Below are 24,266 nucleotides of genomic sequence, written 5' to 3'. Positions count from 1 at the left end.
TCTTTTTATGGATGCTCACTGTGGGATTTGTCAAAGCCCACCATCGATAATGTATATGTGGCTTGGCGAAAATGCATTCGACGTACCATGGACATTCCACGACGGACACACAATGTTTTACTGCCTCATATTATAGGTGACTGTACAATCCAGAGTTTGTTAGAACGCAGGGTCGTGAACTTTTATCATATGATGGAAAGGTCTAGCAGTGTTGTTGTTAGAATGTGCTTAGGGCTGGCAGTACACGGGAGTAGATCCTCGTTCAGCGGCAGCCTTAAGCACATATGTCACAAATATAACGTTAGTAGGTTTCATTTACCCGCTCTAAATGTAGACGATATGGAAATCAATGATGATGTTATAGTTCAACAAAGGGGGGCTTTTATTAAGGATTTACTTGAGATGAGGGACTCGGGAGATGACCAACTCAATTTTTATGAAATCAGTGACATGATAGAAATGCTGTGTGTGAACTGAGAAAGTCTGTCATGTTGATTACTCAAAGATGCAGGGACATTAGTAGAATGTCGAATTAAGTATATTGTACATTGCTTTGTCTGTATTCAGTGTAATGTTCTTTTCTGTATTTTCTTAACTTGCTTACTGTTTCAAATTGTACTAGATTTCCTCAGTACGAATAAACATATATATATATTATCTGATGTATTTGGACCCAGCTAATCCAGTCCCTTCATTAAGTAACAGGCAATTTTTGAAATGTCCAAAAGTCACTTTTTTATTTCATTTAATTTTCGTTCTTTTTCACAATGTATGGGAGAACTATGATGCAACAGAGGTTTTTTGCTTTCATTACTGGAAAATTCCTGCTAAATTCTTTCATTTTGAGGATTAGTTTTAGCTCGCTACAGGTGATTGTTTTTTTTCAGACAGCTGGTGAGGGGTGGGGGGGGGGGGCATTAGGATATTGGTACGAGGACTGCGCCCCTCCCCTTAAATTTGCTGAGTGGGGGGGGGGGGGGGGGGTGGTATTCTATTCACCATGCTCTACGTTGACTGGAAAATAACAACAGTTCAACGTTTTGCTGGGCGGGACGCCTTATTAAGTACTTGCGTCAACAACACCACACCGTCGCAATAGCATTCCGCGAAGTTACTATTTATAGCTCACAAGGTCATTTGCATAAGATATTGATGACGTTTTAGTCACGTGACAGTCGGACATCGACACTTATTTCTACGCATTTGAGCTTATTTCAAAGTCAATTATCTTTGACCCTGCATTGTTTTTAGCATGAATGATACCATAGAATCATAGAGAGAAATATTCAGAACAATTATGTAGTATTTCCAACACTCGGACATGTGCCAGATTGCATCTAACTGCCCCAGTTAGAAAGCCTGAATCCATTACGAAACCGCATGTTTGTCCGACATTGCCTGTAATTCAGCGATGGGGAAATAGAGGGCAGCAGCTGCAGTGACGTCATCTTCGCGGAATGCTATAGAGGTCAATATATAGCTGAGACCATCTCGTGATGTCGCACGATGTAAACTGGCGTCTCCATGAACCAGCGTCTGTTCTTCGCGGGAATAGCCAACCGAACTTAAGTGGGCGCATTGGAGCCACATGCGACCTAAAATCTACCCAAAGGTTTCTGGTTAATTTTAGGTACTCACTTTAACTACAGTTATGAAAAGCATTGCATGTCCAATCTATTTTAAACCTAACAAACTCTCTGCTTCTAACCATGACCGTCCCTCCGCTCCTGACCCTTACTCTACGTGCCTATGTATATAGCTCAAACTAAATATAGATAGCCCACTGTCGCCCACTGTTGGTAACCAATGTCGGCCCCGTCTGTTTGGCTGTCAAAACGAACGTCTGAGCACAACAAGTTTCAAAATATGTTTCGAACCAGTACACGGCAATAAATGTATGTTTCTGGTTCAATAGTTTCCAACATCCTCCTCCTTGTCTTTTTCTTTGACTTCATCTTTGAATTCTTGCTGTTTCTTCTCATCTTTATCGGTCTTATCTCCAGGAAATACCATATTCCTCGAGAGAAACCAACACAACATGTACAATATCGGACACAGAAAGCGTAATCCAAAGGTCACACCATGTAGGCTGTACCGAATGGCCTCATTGTCGTAGACGAGGCATAACTCGGACTTATCCAGGTTGCAGCCGGAGCTTGATTCCGTCACCAGGCAGAGGCTGTCCAAGAGCCACCCGAAGAGGACAGGCACGGGAAAGACTGAAACATGTAGGTTAGTTCGTAAATTTGCGAAAACAGTAAACGTCTACTGTAAAGACTTATGTAGCTAAATCATGAACATGGTGACAATCTCACAATGTACAACCTGATTCCACATTCGGCACTCATTCTACCAGCGAGATCGACGCATAACTGGGCAGTCAAAGACGGACGCCTGGGAAATATTACTTGCTACGTTGAAAACTTATTATCGAAGGACATTTGATTCATACGAGTTCATTCTAGCCAAAGAAGATACATTTCGTTGGATTCCACGTATGGACATTGTATGACTTTGAATTAGCATGAAGACAAAATGAGCTTCCTGCTGCTTTTATGTCAAAACGATGATTAGCTTGATACATGTACTTACTGCCAATACTAAGAGCAATGTTGATTAACGCCAATGCTAGCGATTTGTCATCTTCGTCTACGGATCTAAAACATAAGTGGAGAAATGTGCGTCGGTCGAGGGAAATGAATAACTGAAATATTAGGACTGCCACGTACAAATGTCGTAACACATTGTCTTAAATTAGGTGAAGTAGGCGAACACAAGTATGTTCTATTGACCCATAGCTAAATGAATTGATACTGAACTAGAAGTTTTGGTTGGCTAACCGAAACCACGAGCAAAGAGCCAACATTTTTGTTCCTTTCGAATTCGAGCGGTTTGGTGAGATAATTAGTACTGACAGTGGTGCATCAATTTATATTTCCTAATTCATCTCAAATCTTACGATGGTTTTAAATGCTTTCTGACTGCTTCCCAATAATATTGCACCATACCACGCGGTTTTGCTTGCCGAGGCTTAGGCGCATAGCGCACTGTCTCAAACTGTGAAGTGCAGTAGATATTAACCGCCGGGTCCATTAAAGGAAACTTGTAGCGAAACGCTTATAAAATGGGAAGTTTTGAACGACCCAGTTAAAACCTAAGGCGGGAATAAGCTTCCATTGATAAAACGTAGCAGTTTCGAGTTCCCCCAGGTAGTTGTTTATGTGAAGTGGAAATCTGGGTAACATTGCATAATGTTGCATAACAGTACTGACTCCAGTCAATGAACTGCATAAGAGGTAATCACCATTTTTTTATTTTTACTACATACAGCTAGTCTAAATAAAGACTTGTGGCACAACTGGATCTCTTTAAAAAAATATGAAACTTTTAGAAGGATATATTCAGACTCCATATGCGAATGTTACTACCAAGATGATCAATAGCAGCTATGTAAACTAAATGACCAATTCCCCAAGCTAAACAGTGATTATTTTAGACCCAATTTTGTTCATTTTAGCACATTGCACAATTGGGGTTGCGGCACATTGCACAATTAGGGTTGCGGCACATTGCACAATTGGGAAGAAACACACCGTTTCTTAACATACCTTATTGATACCATTATGAGTGGCATGGTTGTCAGATGGGCAAGGAAGATGAGAATTATGAAACACAACGCGTAGGGGATGAGCATATCGCAGTCAGAGTGACAGGCTCCGGGCACGGAAGTTGCATTATTTCCGACGCAATCACAACCAGAAAACTATGAATAGAAAGATGCAATGTTTCATATTTTCCCATTATGATGTCACAATTCTGTTTTTAGGAGCATGACTTGTAACAATATTCACAGAAAGTACATGAAGCGCCAAATCGTATAAAGTAATAGATCAAATGAAGCCCCTTGTCTAGAAATAAATTAACATGTCACAGATTTGGTTTGGTATCTAAGTGAAGACAGGCGGTGGGTTCACTGACAAAGATAAGGCTTATGTTGAACTTTAAAGTAATTTGTCTGTACTGCACACCTAACCCCTTCATATAAAATTTCGAACATCCGAACTAGAAATACATTATGACAATTTCAACTTCGTATAGATGCATGCATTGTAAAAATAATCAATTTTGAGAAAATAAACAAAGTCTTAATTTATAAGATTTATTAAGCACCATTATAACAAGAAGACGTAGGATAAACTATCGAATAATCAGCATAAAAATAAAAACAGTCGAATGAAGACAATGATGGCACTCAATGGGGACGCCCAGATCGAGGGGTCATAGACCTATGATAGGGTTCCACTTAAAATTATACATATAAAATGAAATTATCATCCAATGGAATTCTAGAGGATAGGAAAGAAATAAGAAGAAGTCTTAGCAATAAATTCTAGGAATTGTGCATCAGATTTAATTTAAACCAATGTGGGGGTCGAGGTATTTTGGCATTATGCCAGTTTTCCCTTTTTTGGCATCAGTTACATATTATCTAATAGAGGAGAGAGAATGATGGATCCAAAATGATTCGAAGGCGAGCCGACGCCTCAAAGCATTGATAATAAATATGAGTACAGAACATTGCTCGCATTTGCTATTTGCACCATTTGCACCATGATAACAGTATACATGTAATTATTCGAACTACATGTACTGAATATACTTGACAATGTCCTGAAACCTTTTAAGTTAAGATAGTCTGATTTTCAGAATATGACATATGGCAATTCTACAGAAAATACTCACACCGATGTCACTTTCTCCCTCATCACAGCCTGCGTGGGACGGCGAGTAGTACGTGACACCATTCGAACCACAGACTGGCTCATATAGCCTTCCGGGACAGTGGGACTGATCGCATGTTTGGTTTGCGGACAAGGATGAACCACTCAAATTGCTACAACGACAAGGTAAAGAAAAAGATTCAGAATATTTTAAAAGCTTTAAGAAGTTTTATTACCTCTTCGATTGAATATGTCACGGTCAACGTCAAACAACCACCATCGGCATTTAAAAGGGACAACTTGGGCGTGAGATTTACATAGCGAGGGGATAATACCCCCGCCTGCCACCATGCACCGCCACCTGTGTAGCATCACACTTATTCTGATATCTGATAATGACTTTCGCCATTGTTGCGAGTTTTGTGCATGTTGGACATGGTTTGTGAATTTCAGGCAGGCCTATGGTTACACCCCTTCCTATACAGTGTGTCCCAGAAAGTTTGTCGAATCAAATTGGCATTTATGCGGCACCATCAATCTGAAGAGGGTCAATATATGAATTACTTCACAGATAAAACACTGTGACGGTGTGACAGTGGATATAGTCCCCCTGGAGTCATAGTCCGGTAGCATTGTATTTGATCAATTAAGCAGCATGATCTATTGTAACGCTAACCCTAACCAAAACATTTAGCAATGCGGGCTATTGTTACACGGACTATCAGCCCTAGGACTACTATCCTTTGCACACCGGAGCCCACGTCAAGCAATTGTACGGCAGGTCAATGAACCGCTCACCTTCGACCGAGCCTGGCCTAATTTCGGCATGCTGTAACAAAATTGTCCAACGCAGTGATCCGCGAGCGGTCCGTTACGTCAGGTAGTTCCCCATGGGCGGTATCAATTCTATGCCTAGAAAAGACCCTCTAACGCCACCCGTTACAATGACAAGTTACCTGTTGGATAAGACCTTATGTTAACCCTGTAGCTGCGATGTACTGCCAATTTTATTGAATTTAATTCGACAAACTTTCTGAGACACACTGTATAGTGTGTTGTTTATTTCAGTTCAATGATTTTTCAATTATCCTGTTTAGAGAAGTCGCGGTCGTACTGGAAGTCATTTTTTTATGAAAAAAACAAAATATCTTATGCCCAAGTTGTCTCTTCAATAATAGAAATTTTCAGATAAATTTTACGACTTCCAGTCCGATTTACCTTATCTTACCCAAAATCTTCTGTATAGGCTGTCGCGAAGGGCAAGTGATCAAGTTATCTTGGACGAGGCTCAGAATATGAAGTTTTCGTAGTATTTTGCGCGACATTTTATGTGATGGTGGGCATACAGCTACATTTTCTGAGTCTGTGTGAGAATGTATATTTTACTCACGTTTTCTGGTTATATCCCGAAATTTGAATTTCAGGACACCCAAATGACATCAAACTAAGGATTAAAATTGCGGCAACAGCCACACCTATGACTGTCCGAAAGAAAAGGTCATTCAGCCTCATCCTGATTCGTGATGTCAGCAGCCCGCTGATACCCGTTCCGAGGGCACCGGACAAGGTTGTCCCCGCTAGAAAGTGATAGATATTGGTGTCATCTTTGAAAAGCTAGACTTAAGTGCAGATTGCCACGGTTTTCTAGTAAAAATCGCGAACGCCTTATCTTCACGCGAACCATTTTTTGCTTGTCACCCAAGACCTTCATCATTCCTCTCTAAACCTTGTTGGCAGGTACAAGTCAACATGATGGTAGTAAACATCCCTCGATAGCATACATGTAACACCTTTTGATGAAGTCACGAACGGTGTCATAAATGAAGAAACTTTCCATTTCAGATATAACAATATACTAAAACAATCGCTGGATTGTCCCTTAGAGGAAAGTCCTTACCTGCAACCATGTTGGCAGTGAATGTGTCGACATGAAACTGCGACTCTATATATTTAGGTAGAAACGCCATGAACCCCGTGCCAGCCGCTACGTTCACCATACTCCCAATTACAAAAACAATGAAAACGGTATTTCTAAGCAGCTTCCAGACACTTTTAGGGAAACCTGCAAATCACGAAACGAAGAATTTAGGATTTCCTAAACTCTCGAGTCGAAGAGAGTATTAGTAACAAAATAATCAAATCCGAAAAAAAACAAAAAAACGTTTGTCTTCACACGTCGTGGCGTTCCATCGACGACTTATTTCATCCAATCAAATCAATCCAAGGACTACATTTTGACCTTTTAGGACATATCCTCGGCGAATTTACAAGGTTCGAAGTTTTAGGGTACCGTCGACCTCATTTCACCATAATCATCTTATGTATGAATTCTTAGGTCCCACGAAAAGTCCATGCCACTATTGGCCTACGAAGCCAGTGTCCCCCTTTCGAATCTCACTGAAAATCAATATGAAATCGTTCGTCAATTAAATTATATCGAATTGATCATGAAACCTCGGAGTGAGAGTCAGACTGGTGCGCCGCAATTTCTATATGTGACGCTGCTGAACTCTGCGATTACCCGGTCAATCAATTTACCAGCAGGCCTATCTATGCTTACATTGGCAACCAAACTGGATGCGCGTGCAAAACAAAACATGTTTTTTCTTGATTGTCCTTACTTTTAGCCAACATCTCGCCTTCCTCATCCGCCGCACTCTCTACTGTGCTTCGACTCGGTGATATCGCAGGGCTTGGGGCTGCTGTCGCTACTTTTCTTTCTTTGGCCTTTGGTAGGTGCTTAGGGTAAAACAAGAGCGGGACGCCCGACAGGATAACTATGACCCCAATGGCGAGGAATCCGATCCACCATGCCCCGATCCAAGACGAATGTTGCGGACCCGGGTGATCTAAGGTTAGGAATTTGAAGATGAAATTGTGGAACAAGAGCTGATTTTATCTAACGGCAAGTGACTAATTGTTACATTGTATGATATATGACCAGGGATATTTTACCTGCATTAAGCTACATAGACGTGCAAATAATAGGAACATGAAAATAATTAGTTTTGATTTAAGCTAATTACTGACGTACAGTGGCATCAATAATTTTAACACTTTCTTGCATGTATGCAAGAGACACCCTGTGTACAGGGTGTCTCATAAAAAAGGTAATCCTAGCAAAATGGGTCAATATTTTAAACCATTCATTATACAACTTCTCTCATTGCAGCACAGTAAAGTAGAAGCTATGAGCTTTGTGTTGATACCATTGCGACGTCCAACCTGTTATGCATGACTGAGGACCATAGTCTTGAAAAAGACATGCAGAAATCACCTTGTTCCAAGTTGGAAAATTCAAGCTTGACATTAGGGAGGTTTCGCAACCGCCCGGTTAGGCCCTTCGACGACGTTTATCTATTGTTAAGGTAAACTCACACAATAGATAAACGTCGTCGTAGGGCCTAAACGGGTGGTTGCGAAACCTCACTATTAAGCCACATTACCCTCTACGTTGACCCCCTCCTCTTTGGATGCGTTTGACAACGTTGCCATATATCCTGAACCGCCCTTATCACAATCTCTGGATTGTCCCTCAACTCATTGACCTCCCGAATTATGCGAGTTCTTAGTATTATTACTGACCCACCGGATAAAGCGAACGTTGCCACATATCCTGAACAGCCCTTGGTACAATATATGGATTGTCCCTCAAATCATTGACCTCCCGAATTATGCGAGCTCTTACTTCTGCTTGACCTTGAACTGGAGTCGCATAAACCTTGTTCTTCATGTATACCCCAGAGAAACAAATCACAGGGAGTCAAATCTGGTGACCTTGGTGGCCACTACGCTGGGCGGTTTAGAGTGATTAATCGTTCTTCGAACAAAGCAGTGGCCGTCAAGGTTTCCTGTTTGGAAATATTGTATTCAAATGAAAGGTATCTCTCCTGTTCTTACAGTAATTTTTTCCAAACTACCAATATGCATAACATTAATAAAAGTCAACCAATGCGTATATTTAGCAATCATCTCCATCAATAAGTTCATTTTGATGACTAGTAGGCTGATACTGACAAGCTTATCAAACGGGAACATATAGGGTGTTCCATTTCATGGCCCTAGCGCAGCCATATTCAGTCAACAGTTTAATTGATATAAAATAACAAGGTTGGATCAAGTGGTTTTCCCAAGCCAAGCACATTCCAAGCTACCCATTGGAGTGTAAGATAATGAATCATAATTGCTTAGACTCTGTTCGCCAATTTTAGGCAGAGTCAGCGCTCGAGGAATTTTTATTGATGCCTAACCACAACCCTGAAATGTGACAGCAATTATATGCCTAGGTTTTCAATGGTCCGCTGATTTGCGCATACTATTTCGAAACGCACTCTAATGGCTCGTGTTGTAAATAGTAAACAAACCGTCGTGAGTGATAAAGTTTCAAAATGTCATTGACAAGCAGTTTTTCTCCACTTTTCTAAAACGTTTTTCAAATTTTGAAAATGGAAATGTGCTGTAACCAACTGGAGCTTGTCCGTATTACTGCGGATTTAGGGTTTTTCCAGAAGATTTCCGCGAAATTTCCGAAATAGATAAATTATGTTGAGTAAAAGTTCTACTTCGTTTATTATATGCATAATTAGATTTTTTTAAGTGATCGGCGGTTATATGGACATGCGCCGCTAGGGATGGCTGCGTCCTTTCCAACAGAGTATGCTTCGATGCAACATAGCATGTTGACATAAAATTGATGAAGGTGATTTTTTGACTTTCCGAAAAAAAATATGCATTTTATGCATATTTTGCATAATACATTTTTCGAGGTAATCCATAAATACGATCCAGTTATTTGGGGGGGGGGGGAAGTTGACTTAGATGCTTCATACGTAACGTACCGTACCATAATTTTTGTTGAATCATTGTTATCAATGAATTGTCACGAGTCGAAGTTGGACAGTTTTGCGCCACGCATGGGTATAGATCGACCTTAAGGTGAACATGGTGATGGATCAACTGGGTGGTTCAACAGCTGCATAACACTATGGATGTATACGGCAATTACTTGAATATTTTGACCCGTGTAAGACTACCAGTCTAGTCTTAGCCTGTGAAGAAAGCAGAATGGCCCTAATACTTCTACTTGGAGAGGATGAGGTAGAGCGACAACGTATGCCAATCGAGTCTTCCTGGATCGAACTCATCCACTTAAAAAGTTCAACGACATATGGTTGATCAAGAAATACCGAATACCACGTGCTATCTTGCTCGAAGTCATTGACCTCATCAAAGACGTCATAACGGACCCGCCCACAACAAGGTCGCATTCAATACCAGCTGCATTGCAGGTTCTGTGTGCACTCAGGTATTTCGCCACAGGGCAGATGCAGCTGGATTATGGAGACCTAGCAGGGGTAAACCAACCAACTGTAGGACGTGGCATATGCATTAGCAACAAAGTCGAAGGAAATAATCAATTTTCCTAGAACAGTAGATGAACAACGCCCATTTGAGGAAGGGATTTTCGACGAAGAACGTTTCAGGATTCCTAATGTGATAGGATTGGTCGATTCAAATTATGATATGGAACTTTGCGAGCGCTCGAAAACTTTGCGTGCTGGCCAAGTGGCAATATTTTTGAGAGGGCTTTGCGAGGTATTCGTAAATACCACGCATCGCAAAATTAGCGTGCCCGCAAACCCATCGCAAACACGTCGTAACGCAAACGTTCCGACACCTTCGCAAATATGGCCCCTGAACTGTGCGAAGGCGATGTGCTGGAGCACCATACTGTGCCCACCATAAGCGCCTGAAAATACCCCTCCCAGTTATGACATAACATTCTTAAATTAATGAACCATTGACAATGAACCATGTGTGACGACAACTGCATGGAATTTCCCTGCTTGGAACAAGTTGATTTCTGCCTGTCATTTTAAATGGCCATGGTGCTCAGTCATGCGTGACTGCATGGACGTCAAAATGGTATCAACGCAAATCTCATAGTTTCTACTTAAAGGGAACTGGAACCGCCGAGCGATTTATTCAACTTTTCGACTTTCACCGCCCGAGAAAGTCCAACTTCCAACTTCATATTCGAGTTCAAATTTGTAGCTCCGCCCCCAGTGCCCGAGCATGCGCAGTTCAATTTGTTATCATTGAGAATCATGTGAGAATCACGTGAGTCATGCGATCTTTCATTCATGAGTTTTCGTAGTAAATTCCATAGTAGTGACGTCACTCAATGATTGACAGCTAGGCGCCATGTTTCATTCATGCCTCGTTCTGATCACCCGATACGCGGGAAATGAAAACGAGGTCATACGAACTGGCTCGGCGGTTCCAGTTCGCTTTAACTGTGCTGCATTGTCAAAAGTTGTATAATGAATGATTTAAAGGGTAACTCGTGTCAAATTTCACCATATAATGTTTTAGCTGTTTTCGACAAATGACTACGTCACTTTCTCATAAATCGGTAAGGTTTTCGAATCGAAATGCACATTTTCTAGAAACTGATAGTTTTAATCCCGCCCGGACGGCTCGCTTCGATGCCGTTGAAATCGCGCTACGCCGACGACGTTTTCGTTGATGACGTCACAACATGAACATTTTCGCGGTCGCGGTGGTTTACATTCCAGCGAAAAAAAATCTCATTCGTTTATTCACAACTGCCATTGACCATTGACATTCCATCCCGTCCTTACACAATATATACACGATAAGAACTGAAGATTATGGTGAAGAAGAAGAAAAGGGTTGTTGGGTAGCGTTGTGCTGCGATGTATGTTTTGCGGCAACGCCAGCAAAACTGAATGTGTTGGGGTATTCCGCTGGCCTGACCCTATCAAAGAACCGGGCCGTCACCATGAAGTTCGAGTCAAGAGGTCACCAGCCGGTGGTTCATCTTCTCCTCCTGAGTCCCCCCCCCCCCCCCCCCCAAGTCCACAGTCCTAGTCATTTCATCATAAATTTCCCAAGTCCAACCAGGAAATTCCACCGCTGACATCATTATAATGGTATTCCTAAAACTATTTTTAGACCTCATTTAATATTCATTAGATTTTCCTGAGCGCACGCGAACTACTGCGGATATAGCTTCTTCCTCGAGCGAATAGGAAAATATTCGACGGTCTGACTTGTTCATGTTGTGACGTCATGAGGTCACGTGACTTAGTGCGGGTTTTTCAAAACGTCTTCGGCAGTTGGCCAGTCTGACGCGATTAAAACAGCGATTTTATAATAAATCTTATCAAAAATGGAAAATTTGCGCTTTACATTTGTGATCAACAATTAAAAACGGACGTATTTCCGCAAAGTTGTAAATCACATCATAGTATCACTTTGAGAACCTTAACCCATTTCGCCCGGATTACCTTTTTTATGAAACACCCTGAATAGTAAGTATATCCTGGGCCTCGTGTCATATTCACTACAAACAAGTTTAGATTGAACGCACATTTATTACTTCCTTTTGAACATAAACGCATATCTGTGTTGTGAAGCACGAGGGTCTCCGATAGGAATGCAACTGCAAAGTTCCAAATTCATTGTTCTCAAAAAGAGCATCTAACAAAACTACTCAGAGAATGTAGAGGACTTTATCTTGTGGTTTTTCTCACATGCAAATAACCCTAGTTTAGTTCCATTTTCCTCCATATAGGAGTCGAGAAGACTGTGATTCCATGTAGTAATTGGATATTAAAGTCATAGTTACCCTCACCCGTATTACCAAATATAGATTAAAGAAAATGTTCAGCTCGCTATTGGTTTTATTCTATTACAACCCCGTATCAAATATTCCCTGCAAACAAAATACGTTCATTAAAAAAGGCCGAGTGCCCATCCACTTGATCAATTGAGAATTATAGAGAATTCATAGTTTTGTCCTTTCACAAAAATCGAGGTAGCGCAGTTATAGTAAGTATGATGATGAGAGAGGTATCATTTTGTTCGTATTGTCCTGGCTTTAATAGTTACCCTTGAAAATGGCTAGGTTGTCACTTGCAACAGAGCACAATGCGATTTAAAGTGCACACATTTATTGGCTTATTTTGAGTACATGTATTTCATTCTTCTCTAATCTTATACTTGTAGCGTGTTCGATTACTGGCGGGGTGCTTGCACGAGTAAGCGCCAGTGCGTTATTTTTGGTATGGCGCCTCATCTCGCGCAAGGCCGAAGTAAGCGACCCTGCGAGCGGGCTACTTCGACATAAAATGACCGCCGCCCGTGACCTTCGAGAAAAGATGGCAAACAATCCTGAAAATGCTGGCTTTGCGAAATACACGAAACATGTTTATTGCATCAGACTACACTTTTTTGACAAAAATAGAATAGCTGTTGGAAGAAATTGATAAATGGATGTGAAAAAATTGTTCAATAAGGTTAATGAGTCGTTTTTGTAGTTAGCGCACATCCGGTTGTGCGTCTGATCATTCTTTTTGACGCCACTTTACCCTAAAGTTACTCGGGCCTGGCGCGAGAGCGTTCGGGCTCGATTCATACTGGGCGTGCGCCTCAAGGCGCGAGATCCTATGCTAACCGAAGCGCGGCGCTAGGAATCGAACGCACTATAGGTATTTCAGTAGGACTAGAGACCTTGAAAAAAGTCAGTGTGGCGGTTGACAGTATCCCATTGGCCCTGGTTATGCGTACATTCGTCTTACCTTGAAGATCCACATGAATACGCGACACTCCTGCACCAAACATCGTGCCTAATACTGGGGAAATTGACCGAAGGCAAAGCGTAAAACCTGCAACAATAATTCACAAGAAGGATGACTTTAATACAACAAGAGATTGACAGTTGGATATAATTACAGGAATTAACAAAACTATAGAATATGGAAAATTCAGAGCGGCCAAGACTTGTAGCCCAAGGTTTCGTTAACTCGGATAGTTATTCTTATTATTTCCTGTAGAGATACATGCATAATTAAAACCAAAAGAAACCCAACTCATTGAAACCTCTGAATTCCCAAAATACATCTGTAGATAGTAGAAATGGAGCAGTTCGTCATAATATCAAACACTCTGTATTGCTTGAGGAGACGATGGGCTCTAATTATAAACATGTCTAAAGTTATTTTATTAGGATCGCATTAGAAGAGTATTTTGTAACTTAATTAGCACTACAATTAATTAACCCGTTTTAGGAATGCACATTGTAAATGAATTTAAGAAATGACTAACAATGTCAATAGAAGCACTGTATTGTCAATGAAAGGAGCTTTTTTATCGTTATCAAGCCCCCTATTGCCAGGTTTGGTATCTAGTCAAGATAATGTGCTGCCTGGGAGCCGCTGTTGTAATCGTCAATTTATAAAAGGTGTTTTTTTATTTCTTGAAAAAACCCACGAAGAAAGCAATGGTGTTGTAGTACAGCAAAAAATAAGACAGCCTGGTGAGTTTTCATGTTGATATCTTACATTAGGTCTGAAATAACACAGTGCAAAAAATGGCTTCCACTGGTCTGGCCAAATGGCCAAACAATAACCGAGGGCACAGAAACAACAGATGACTGACCAATGTACAAACAGCATCACAAATAAAATCCTGAACAGTTCACAGATGATGAATACACATCCTTGGGATCGAAAAATAGTCATGTCAGCACAAAAGGAACAGCAGCTGATCAGCGCTCCCTTGACCTTAGTCCAATTGTGACATGTCCAGTTATATAATCATATTGTGACATATAGTTACATATAGTTATTTTGTGACATATAGTTATATATTGTGACATATAGTTACGTGTGACATGTCAAGTTACATCACGGTGACAATAACCCTAATAAAGGTATGCCCATGAATGGGATAATTATGTCCCTCCTTCATTGAATGAGGTTTGAATAATTGTTGTGCAATTATTAGAATACTATAAAAGAAATAGCCTGTTAAAAATTGCCTTTGCTTGTTAACACATGACCCTACATGTGTAACATGACACACTGCATGTTGAGGTGGTGGAAGTTTTGGGGTAGTTTCTAAAGGTCAATAGAAATAGTATCTATTACATGTTGACATTTTTGCAAAAAGCATGATAGTTCATAACCAAGATAAGATATCAACATGAAAACACCACAGAAAGTCTAAGTTCTTGCTGTACTGCAACACTAGTGATTTTTGGTGGAATTTTTCCTGAAGTTATTTTTTGGACCTTTTTTAAATGGTCGATTACATAATGAAGACAATGACGCGTTTCATTATTATTAGAATGTTCATATAGACAACAAGGTGTGTGAAAACTCTAACGAAACCACATTAAAATCGGTCTTGTAATTTGGGAGATATCACAAGTCAGAGGAGTTGATATTAATATGAGCTAGACTGTACTTTTAGGAAATACGCTTTAACTTGTTTTAATACTGCTTACACATGATATGTGCTCTCCACTGTAAGTGGGTAAAATAAGCATATAAACCCATTTATAGTAATTTCGCTACATACATTAGCTACATACATACATCCATGCATGTCCCGAAACACGTACGAAGTTGGCAAGGTTGATACGACTCGCGCGAACTTGCAATCTACACCACCATAATATCATTGCCATCTTACCTATGTACAAAGCAGCTTCATTTTTATCAGCGTTATCGTCAATAAAGGCAATACCAATAGAATACAGGCCGGAAGATCCACAGCCAGACAAAATAGCAGCTAGGATGAATGTACCAAATGCCACATCGCCATTGCCAACTCCTTTTCCCGTCGTATTCACACATCTCACTGATAAGTCAATCTTGGTCCTATTCCTCTGGCAAAGCTGGCTGCTGCTTATTTTCTTGGAGGTTTGTTCTCCATTGTGTTTGGACGGAGTCCCGTAGATGAAGAATGGTAGCGTCATAAGCAGGGACGAGACACCGATGGTGAAGGCACATGCGGCCAACACCCGCGGTCGATTTGATTTGTTCAAGAAGTGACCGACGAAAACAACGGTTAAAAGGAAGCCGATTTCTTTCGCGCTGATGATTATTCCAGAGCGCTGGCTTGGCATTTCAAAATGTTTCTCGATTGCAGTGATCTGGGAGACGAGGTACCTTGGAAGCATTCCTGACATAACGGCAAAGATACTCAGAAAGAACGTGAAATTCTGGATGTTTTGGAAGCTCTGGAGACATTGGGGGTGACACTTGCCGAGCCTGCAGCGGGGCGGCTTCGGTAGGATTGGTTGATCCATCGTTTTTGTGAGGAATTTTCTCGAATTAGCTTTAGCCACCCAACCGATTCCTCTTTGGGCAGTACATACATTTGGTTTAGCAGGCCGGCTGTGTCTCTTTTTTTGTAAAACCATGTGCTAAAACATACGATACACTGAAACTGTTTGCGTGATCGCTCGCCAGCTGTCCCCTAAAATTATCCCCGGATTATGCAAGTGTATTTTTTACAAAATGTACTGAAGTAATACCTTTGGAAGATGGAACTCTCTAACCCGTCGCAAATTGTTGTTTTGATTTTGGAAAGTTCTTTAACAAAGACATCTAAACTAATTTTAATAGCAATAGGCTATGGAATGTTTGCGGCGTTGTGACAATATTATTTTGGCCTCTTAAAAATTCTAAAATAAATAATCTAAATGAAAATACTGACGTTTCAACAGCATTTGCTTAAAGAGAGTACGGGCGAACGCAAACAATAATTTAAAAAAGGCAAAACTTAATTCAAATTACATGTACTTCAAGATAGCTTGGTTCAAAGTCTTTCCAAGCTGTTTTTATCAGACCTACAAATCGCGACGAATTTTAGAGATCGGTATACTTAACTTCAACTCGGCTAAAAATATCAGTTAGACAGCTGGATGAGTGATTACCCGAAGGGTTCCAGTGTTTTACTATGTTTGAGCACACTTGTGGTGTCTATCCAAAGGAGACAGCTGGCATTGCAAAACGTGCTACATATTACCTCAGGGCAAATGGTGTGATGCCCAGAGTTAATTTGAGCTATTCCCCCTGAAAACGATGGGTAAAGCGGTCCTACGGATCCAGGAGCAGCCCCGCTGCGGGCGCGGCAAGTGTCATCCGTCATTTCTCCAGGCTTTCCAAAACATCCAAAGTTTTACGTTCTTTCTGTGCATCTTTGCCGTCATGTCAGGGATGTTTTCAAAGTACCTCGTCTCCCAGATCACAACCATCGAGAAATACTTTGGGTTTCCTAGCCAGCGCTCGGGCATGATCGTCAGCGCGGAAGAAATCGGCTACCTTATAACCATCGTTTTCGTTGGTCATTTCTTGAACAAATCACATCGACCGCGTGTGTTGGCCGGATGTGCCTTTACCATTGGTGTCGCGTCCCTGCTTATGACGATGCCATTCTTTATCTATGGGACCTCGTACAGACAATATGTAAGCCAAGCCGCAGACACAGTTAGCAGCAGCCAGCTTTGTCAGAGGAATCAGACCCAGTTTGACGTATCAACAAAGTGTAACAACACTACCGAAGATGGAGTTGGCAATGGCGATGTGGCTTTTGGCATATTCATCCTTGCTGCTATTCTGTCTGGGTGTGGATCTACTGGCCTGTATTCTGTTGGAATTGCCTTTCTTGATGATAACGCAGGGAAAAAGGAGGCAGCTTTATACATAGGTAAGAACGCCCTCGGAGATTACATGTATAATCGGTGAAGGCTATACGTTTGTTTGAGTCGTCTCATTTCAGTTCGTAACACATTTTACGTACGATTACGTCACGGAAACACATTGTAGTAGTTGAAATCACAAAGGTAGTTAAAAGCACTCAACTCGACCTGCAGTCTCGAGCTTTCAGGACGATGAAAACCATATCTGGCGATCTGGTGACTCAGATCAGCTACTCATGCAATTATTTCATCATAAGAAAATGAAAACGATGCGGGAAAGATTAAAAAATTAATGCAAATTTAGTGTCTCGAAAAAAGAAATGTAAAAGTTTCCAATTTTTTGATTAAATGGGTTTTTATGTAGGTTTTTTTCTCATAAAATAAACAGGCTGATAAATTTCTGATGTATTATAGCAGATAATAGACATCTATAAGTAGAATGCCAACAATTTTATTAGACATCGTGTAAGGTATACACATGTCTTATAAATAACAACTTGTAATGTCTATTAGCCGTCTACTAGACATGACCAGATTTTTCTCTGACTCTGTTTTCTATCCAAATAATTATAGTCTCTTCTTTGATTCAAATCATATTCTTGCGAATCATATTTTTTAGGTTTCATGTTTTGTCTTCGGTCGATATCCCCAGTACTAGGTCTGCTGTTTGGCGCTGGGATATCTCGTATTTCAGTGGATCTTAAAGGTAAGACAAATTTACGTACAAGAAGGACAAAGAAGATGGGTTCGTATTGACACGATTCTTTGAGTCCTGTTGGTCAGTCATGCTTGTCACCCATGTCTGTACAAAAATGGTTCTCATGAGAGAGTCACGTGCAGGGCCCACTTCAGATCAAAGGTTAGACATATTAGAAGAGAATAAGAGCATCCCTTATTATGTTTGTCCTCTGAACTCTATTAAAGTCATTTTTTTATTCTCTGGTCTCTATGGAACTATACTTAATCCATTATCATACAGCATGGTTTGACGGTTTCCAATGGTGGGCAATTTAAACCGGTACAACACAATATACACTGTTTAACCCATCTCCCTGGAAAGTGTGTCCTTCACCAGTTAAGACACTCGGGTATCAAAAAAATGCATTGATCACTTTAGTCAGCTAGTTCATTTTTATTAAAAAACTAACATGAGATTAAACTATCCTTCAACTCCATCTTCATATTCCGAAATTTTCAGATGACCTGAACCCGGATGATTCATCTTGGATCGGGGCATGGTGGATCGGATTCCTGGCCATTGGAGTCACAGTAATCCTGTCGGGCGTCCCGCTCCTGTTTTACCCTAAGCACCTACCCAAGGCAATAGAACGAAAGGTATCGACAGTAGCGCCGGCCCTTGCGATACAGTCTAGTCGCAAAAAATTAAAGAGAGCGGCGGAGGAAGGCAAGGCATTGGCTATGAGTAAGGACAATGTAGAAATGTACTTATCTTTTTGGTCTTGTATGAAATGCCTTGTTTGGTAGCCAGTGTTAGCCTGCCAGTGGATTTAGAGCTTAATTGGCCGATTAGCAGGAATCCAACAAAATTGCGAAGTTTTTTATAGATGATTGAGCCCAAGCGGCGACCCCATTTATCATTTGTTAATGAAATTGATAATTTGGTTACTCCTTTGCGTAGCGTGTTTCGTAAATTACATAGTTTGTGCGTCGTCACTTGCAGGTTTCCCTAAAAGTGTCTGGAAGCTGCTGAGAAACAGTGTTTTTCTTGCTGTTTCAATTGGAACTATGGTTAACGTAGCTGGCGGCTCAGGATACACAGCGTTTCTACCCAAATATTTAGAGTCACAGTTTCATGTGGACACTTTCACTGCGAACACGGTTACCGGTAAGGACCACGCAGGAACTTAGTTATGATGGAAAAATTCGCATACCTGACTTTACCCGACGAAACAAATTCAAAAACTTACCTCGTCTGTACTAGCTGTAATTCACTAGCCCTTAAAAACATTTGATATGGAATTGTATGTTCAAATTGATAAGATGTGTGCGTAGGTGATGGTGGTGGTGGTGGGGGGGGGGGGGGGGGGGGTGAAGAGTAACATAATCTGCATATGGATGAGAGAAATCTTATATAAAAATTTACCCAAATTCAAAACAGATTTGTCGGTGGCGATGAATCGGGCCATGTGACAGCCGTTTGTAGTAGTTTTTTTTCTGGAGCGGGTCTGCACTTTTTTAAACATTCTATTTCGGCTTTTGATGATAAATTTACAAGTGTACATGTATATCAAATAGTACGCATATTGCATCTTTTATAGCGATAGTTGCCCTTTCAAGTGCCCTCGGAATGGGCGTTAGCGGGCTGCTGACATCACGAATCAAGATGAGGCTGAATGACCTTTTCTTTCGAACTGTCATAGTTGTGGCTGTTGCCGCAATGTTGATCCTAAGTTTGATGTCATTTGGGTGTCAAGAAGTTCAAATCTCGGGATATTCTGAACTGGAAACGTGAGTAGACCGAAATTATGTCGCTTCAGATAAAAAAAATATAATAAACACACACCTGTCACAGGCAATGACACGCACAACAGGGGGAAATTTCGGGGCGGATCGGGGTGCATAAATCGCCCACGCCACTTCTATTTTCACGCGCGCTACAGGTAAGTCAAATGACTCATCTACTGACCATACTCTGGCGCATTGATAGTAGTGTGATGACGGTCCTATTTGGCTGCCATTGAATCTGAATGTGCTAAAATTTCTCATCGACGTAACTAACTAGACTTTTTGTATCATTCTCTCAAGAATTCAGAAACCGTTGTTGAAGTGTATTTCAGGTCTACTGACATAGAATTTAAACCATAAAAAACATTCCAGGCGAGAAAGATATCCTACGACACATGTAGCAAAATCGTTTTTATTACATCTTAAGAGAAAACATGGAAATATCATGTTCTTCTGTTGTTTCCTAGGCGTTCTGGTGATTCGAATGGCTCATTACGGTCAGCGAACCAAACATGCGATCAGTGCTACTGTCCCGCAGGGCCGTATGAGCCAGTCTGTGGTTCGAATGGTGTCACGTACTACTCGCCATGCCACGCAGGCTGCGAAGCGGGAGAAAGAGCTAGCGATGTAAGTTTCTGCTTCGTTTCACATATATATCTGAAAGTCATAACTATCAGCCTTCATCGAATTGACGGTATGGACGGAATATACAAATGTATATGATGGAACGTTAAAATCATGCTTTTTCATCGCCAAGATTTTCTGATTTGAGGAAGTAGTACAGCGAGAGATAATGCCGGACCGACACTAATGGTGAAAGAGTTACATTCATAAGGGCTGTTTTGGCATGCACTTATCATGTGAAGCCCAGATGGTATATACCAATACTTTGTGCCCACTTAATACATACGGATGAATAGCTAGCGACCTCGCCACAGAAACCAAGTCATTTATGTATCCCGCTAGTTAGCCCTAGAACTAGATAACACCTCAGCAACTGTTTTAGGCATCATGTTCCATCATTCATGTCATTATCCGTTCATTCCGTTCCGTTCCGTTAATTCGACGAGCCCGAACTATCATGTGATGAAGAGTTTTATCGACATCTTTACCGGCACTGGTGCTGAATTGTATTCTCGAAACTGTGTCGTTTTGCCTATAATACTATATTTTGGACACTATTAATCATGTTATTTTATTTTCTTGTTGACAACACACAACTTTATTTGAAGAATATAAACCACTCATTCTTTCAATTTCGTAGTTCTATGGTTGTGACTGCGTCGGGAAAAATGCAACGTCCACGTCTGGAGCCTGCGAGTCTGATTGCGATATGCTCATCCCCTATGCGGTGTGTCTGATAGTCATCATATTCCTCGCAACTGTGACAACCGTGCCAATCGTCATGGTATCGTTAAGGTATGTATAGATAAGAATCACTACGTTTTCTCCTCGATCCATTGTGCAAAATTTTACTGCCGTGAAAGTACGGTATTTCTATAGTGTTTCCCAATGAACATCATACTAATCCTGAGTGGAACCGCTCTTGATATGATAACACATAGCAATAATGATAGCACGTTTTTTTGTTTAAAACAATAGTTTTAATGACATTTTAACTGGCGGAAACTTCGTTTTAAAGCAAAAGTATTCCTTGGGGACACTTCCCATGATTTGGGATGAGTTTGCACGTCGTACTTTTTGTGAGAAATGTCAATGTTTTTCATAGCATGTCTGACGGATCAGTGCATGATAAGAAACCTTCCGCTTTAGTTTGTGACCAAATGGAGTTCAGGCGTACCAAGCTACATTTCAAATGGGAAAAAAAGTCTGACTGTAGTCTCTCACTGGTCCAATGAAAATCCCAACTGGGCAATGCCGATCCGACCTCGTTGGGCGTATATCCATACTTCACCGTCGATAAAATCCCCTGGGTCCTTATTCACGAAGCTTCCGCAAATTTTTGAGTTACGGTACCGCAAATAGGGCCTTACGGTGGCATTGCGGGACCGTGAAATGTTGGTTAAGGGTATTCACAAAACATCCCGTAACGACTCCATAAATGTAAGCATCCGTAAATTGTGCAATGACCGCAACTCGGCTAAAAATTGTGAGGGCATAATCAATGGATAGCAATGGGACAAATATTCCTCTTACATAAGATCTTATTGCCTTATTCGTCAGTTTTTCGGCATGCGTTTTAATACACTGGCCAGACGTTTGTAGAGTCACTTGGTCTGTGGTTCTGAAGCCGTGAAGATGTCGGAGCCAAAGAGGACGAGAAAGAAAAACTTCACTCCCAATGAAACTAATCGACTCATCGAGTTGGTGGAGGACAACTACCGGATTATTTCATCGAAATTCAGTGACCAAATCACCCTTAAAAGAAAAAATGACGCGTGGTTGGAAATATCTAGGAAGTTAAACGCCATCAGCCCGTCTCTACGAACTGTAGAGGAAGTAAAAAAGAAGTGGGACGATATTAAAGTGCGTGCCAAGAAAAAAGCCAACGAGGATCGGACAAGGGATGGCAAGACCGGTAATGTCCCGAAGAGTCCAAAGAGCGATTTTCTGACCGATACAGAGCGACGTGTCATCGGGATGCTGGTCGCTGCTCAAGTTTTCGGTATTAACAACCGTGACGAGTATGACACCGCCGCTTTACCGAGCTATAAGAAAGAATCAAAGGTAGGAACTTGTAAAAATAAGCTTTAATCACATAAGTTACTGAACCTTGACATACCACACACTTCGGCTAATTAACCTATCAAATTATTCCATCCCATCACAACATTTATCTCGTGCGTCATTTTCCCTCTGGTAGCAGCTTGGACTAGGCCTATTGTTCGATCTGACCCAGTTTTGAATGCCTACAAGGGGGCGGTAGCAGGTATTCCTCCTCGAAGGACGTATTAGCGTAATGTTTGGTCAGACGTCGGCTGGATAACATGCTGAAATACAATTCAAAGTATTCATATAACCTTAAATCTACAAGAATGAAGTTATACCTCATCATGGCGAAATAATTTCCACTATAGGCAGTCAATATTACGTCACATCGTTTGTATTGCAGCGTTCGCGTCAAAGTGCAACGGCAACTCGTGCTTGTGTCGAGTCCGATGATGCTTTCGATGAGCTGATGGAGGCACCGACACAGACATTCGGCAATTACTCCGACTTCGATGAACCAGCTGATAGCCAGGACGAGGATTTTCGCGTTGCAAAGCCACCTCCAAAAAAGACTCCCCGTGTAAGCCCAACTACAAGTAACAGTACAAGTGCAGGGAAGAAATCCGTAACCGAAATGATGCTGGACGTTGAAACCCGCCGGCTATGTTGACAAGCGCCGCTTGCAGGTCGAAGAGAAGACTCTGACCACTCTTGAGCAACTTGTTGACATTGAAAAGAAAAAATTGGAACTGATGACTCGCCAACAATCTATCAGCAATGCTCCTAAACCCTGCCCCAATGTAAGCGCCATCACTGAAGGTTTGTTTCAAAAGCTGGGTAAGAAGGGTGCGCACTAGCCTTCTTCCAAAAGTTATCAAGTAATGTATGCGGAAGCCACTCTGTATTGCAACTATGTATTGTATTATTGAATAATTACATACTTCAATTCCCGAAATTTTGTCTGATTACTCTGTTCCTTACAGCTTGACCATCCACATCATCTGGATAGAGTGGGGGGTTTCTGTCCAAGTCTGCATCGTCCACCAAGTTAGGTGGTGCACCCCGTGGCACTGGTAAACCATGCACCTCACATATATTATGGAGGACAGCAGTTGCCATGATAACCTTGCAACTTCTCTCCGGCCGGAGTGTAAGGTTGCCACCTAAAAGAAATGCAAATGAGTTTTACATACTTAATGTAGGTCCACTCTTTCTGAAACCTGACAATAAAGTCAAAGATAGCCAAACTTTAATGGATAATGATGGCACTGTATAGACCTTACAACAGCGGTTTTATGGCACTACTTACCATCTCTATGTAGGCACAACCACCGCATTTTCCACCTCGAAAATGTTCCCTCAATTCTTTGTCTCATACGTCTGTGATGAGAATTATACCTCCTCTCTGCCTCGTTTTCTGGATTTCGAATTGGTGTCAAAAGCCACGGCGCCAAGGGATACGCACTGTCTCCAAGTAGGTAGCCATCGTTTCCTCCACCATTCTGCAACAACCGGTTGAGATGGCATTGGCGCCAAATGAACGCGTCATGAGCAGCCCCTGGCCAATTTGCAACTGTGTTGAGGAATTTTTTATCCTCGGAGCAGACACCTTGCACGTTTATTGCTGGGTATTGATGCCTGCATAATAAGCCTCTTCATTTTGTGAAGGGCGCTTGATCGGCACGAGACTACCATCTACACATCACAAGACATTTGGGATCCTGCGGTCATCACTGTAAAAACCTTCTTTCACTCTATTTTGTCCAGCTTGGTCCATCGGAAATCGAATTATCCTGGCAGACACCTCTTGTAGAGCAGACGAAACTGTGAAGATTATTTGGGATATGGATGGCTGACTTATATTACCGAGGTCTCCCGTAACAAGCTGAAAC

General features: G+C 41.3%; 2 protein-coding genes across 2 annotated transcripts; one reads left to right on the top strand and one right to left on the bottom strand.

The window, feature by feature from the left end:
- Window positions 1–1,908: 1,908 nt before the first annotated feature.
- Window positions 1,909–15,843, bottom strand: LOC135494358 (solute carrier organic anion transporter family member 4C1-like). The gene is made up of 5 exons (XM_064782276.1): window positions 15,225–15,843; window positions 13,328–13,414; window positions 7,343–7,570; window positions 6,619–6,783; window positions 1,909–2,219 (listed from the first exon to the last, which is right to left on the bottom strand). Exons 1-5 carry the CDS (start codon window positions 15,841–15,843, stop codon window positions 1,909–1,911), a joined length of 1,410 nt encoding a protein of 469 aa, XP_064638346.1.
- Window positions 15,844–16,621: 778 nt separating this feature from the next.
- Window positions 16,622–23,044, top strand: LOC135494357 (solute carrier organic anion transporter family member 2A1-like). The gene is made up of 9 exons (XM_064782275.1): window positions 16,622–17,246; window positions 17,858–17,944; window positions 18,422–18,661; window positions 18,920–19,084; window positions 19,518–19,707; window positions 20,172–20,331; window positions 20,969–21,123; window positions 22,122–22,392; window positions 22,778–23,044. Exons 1-9 carry the CDS (start codon window positions 16,622–16,624, stop codon window positions 23,042–23,044), a joined length of 2,160 nt encoding a protein of 719 aa, XP_064638345.1.
- The last annotated feature ends 1,222 nt before the right edge of the window (window positions 23,045–24,266 follow it).

This window comes from Lineus longissimus, chromosome 10, assembly GCF_910592395.1.
Source record: "Lineus longissimus chromosome 10, tnLinLong1.2, whole genome shotgun sequence".
NCBI lineage: Eukaryota > Metazoa > Nemertea > Pilidiophora > Heteronemertea > Lineidae > Lineus > Lineus longissimus.
This window is presented reverse-complemented; position numbering and strand designations above follow the sequence as displayed.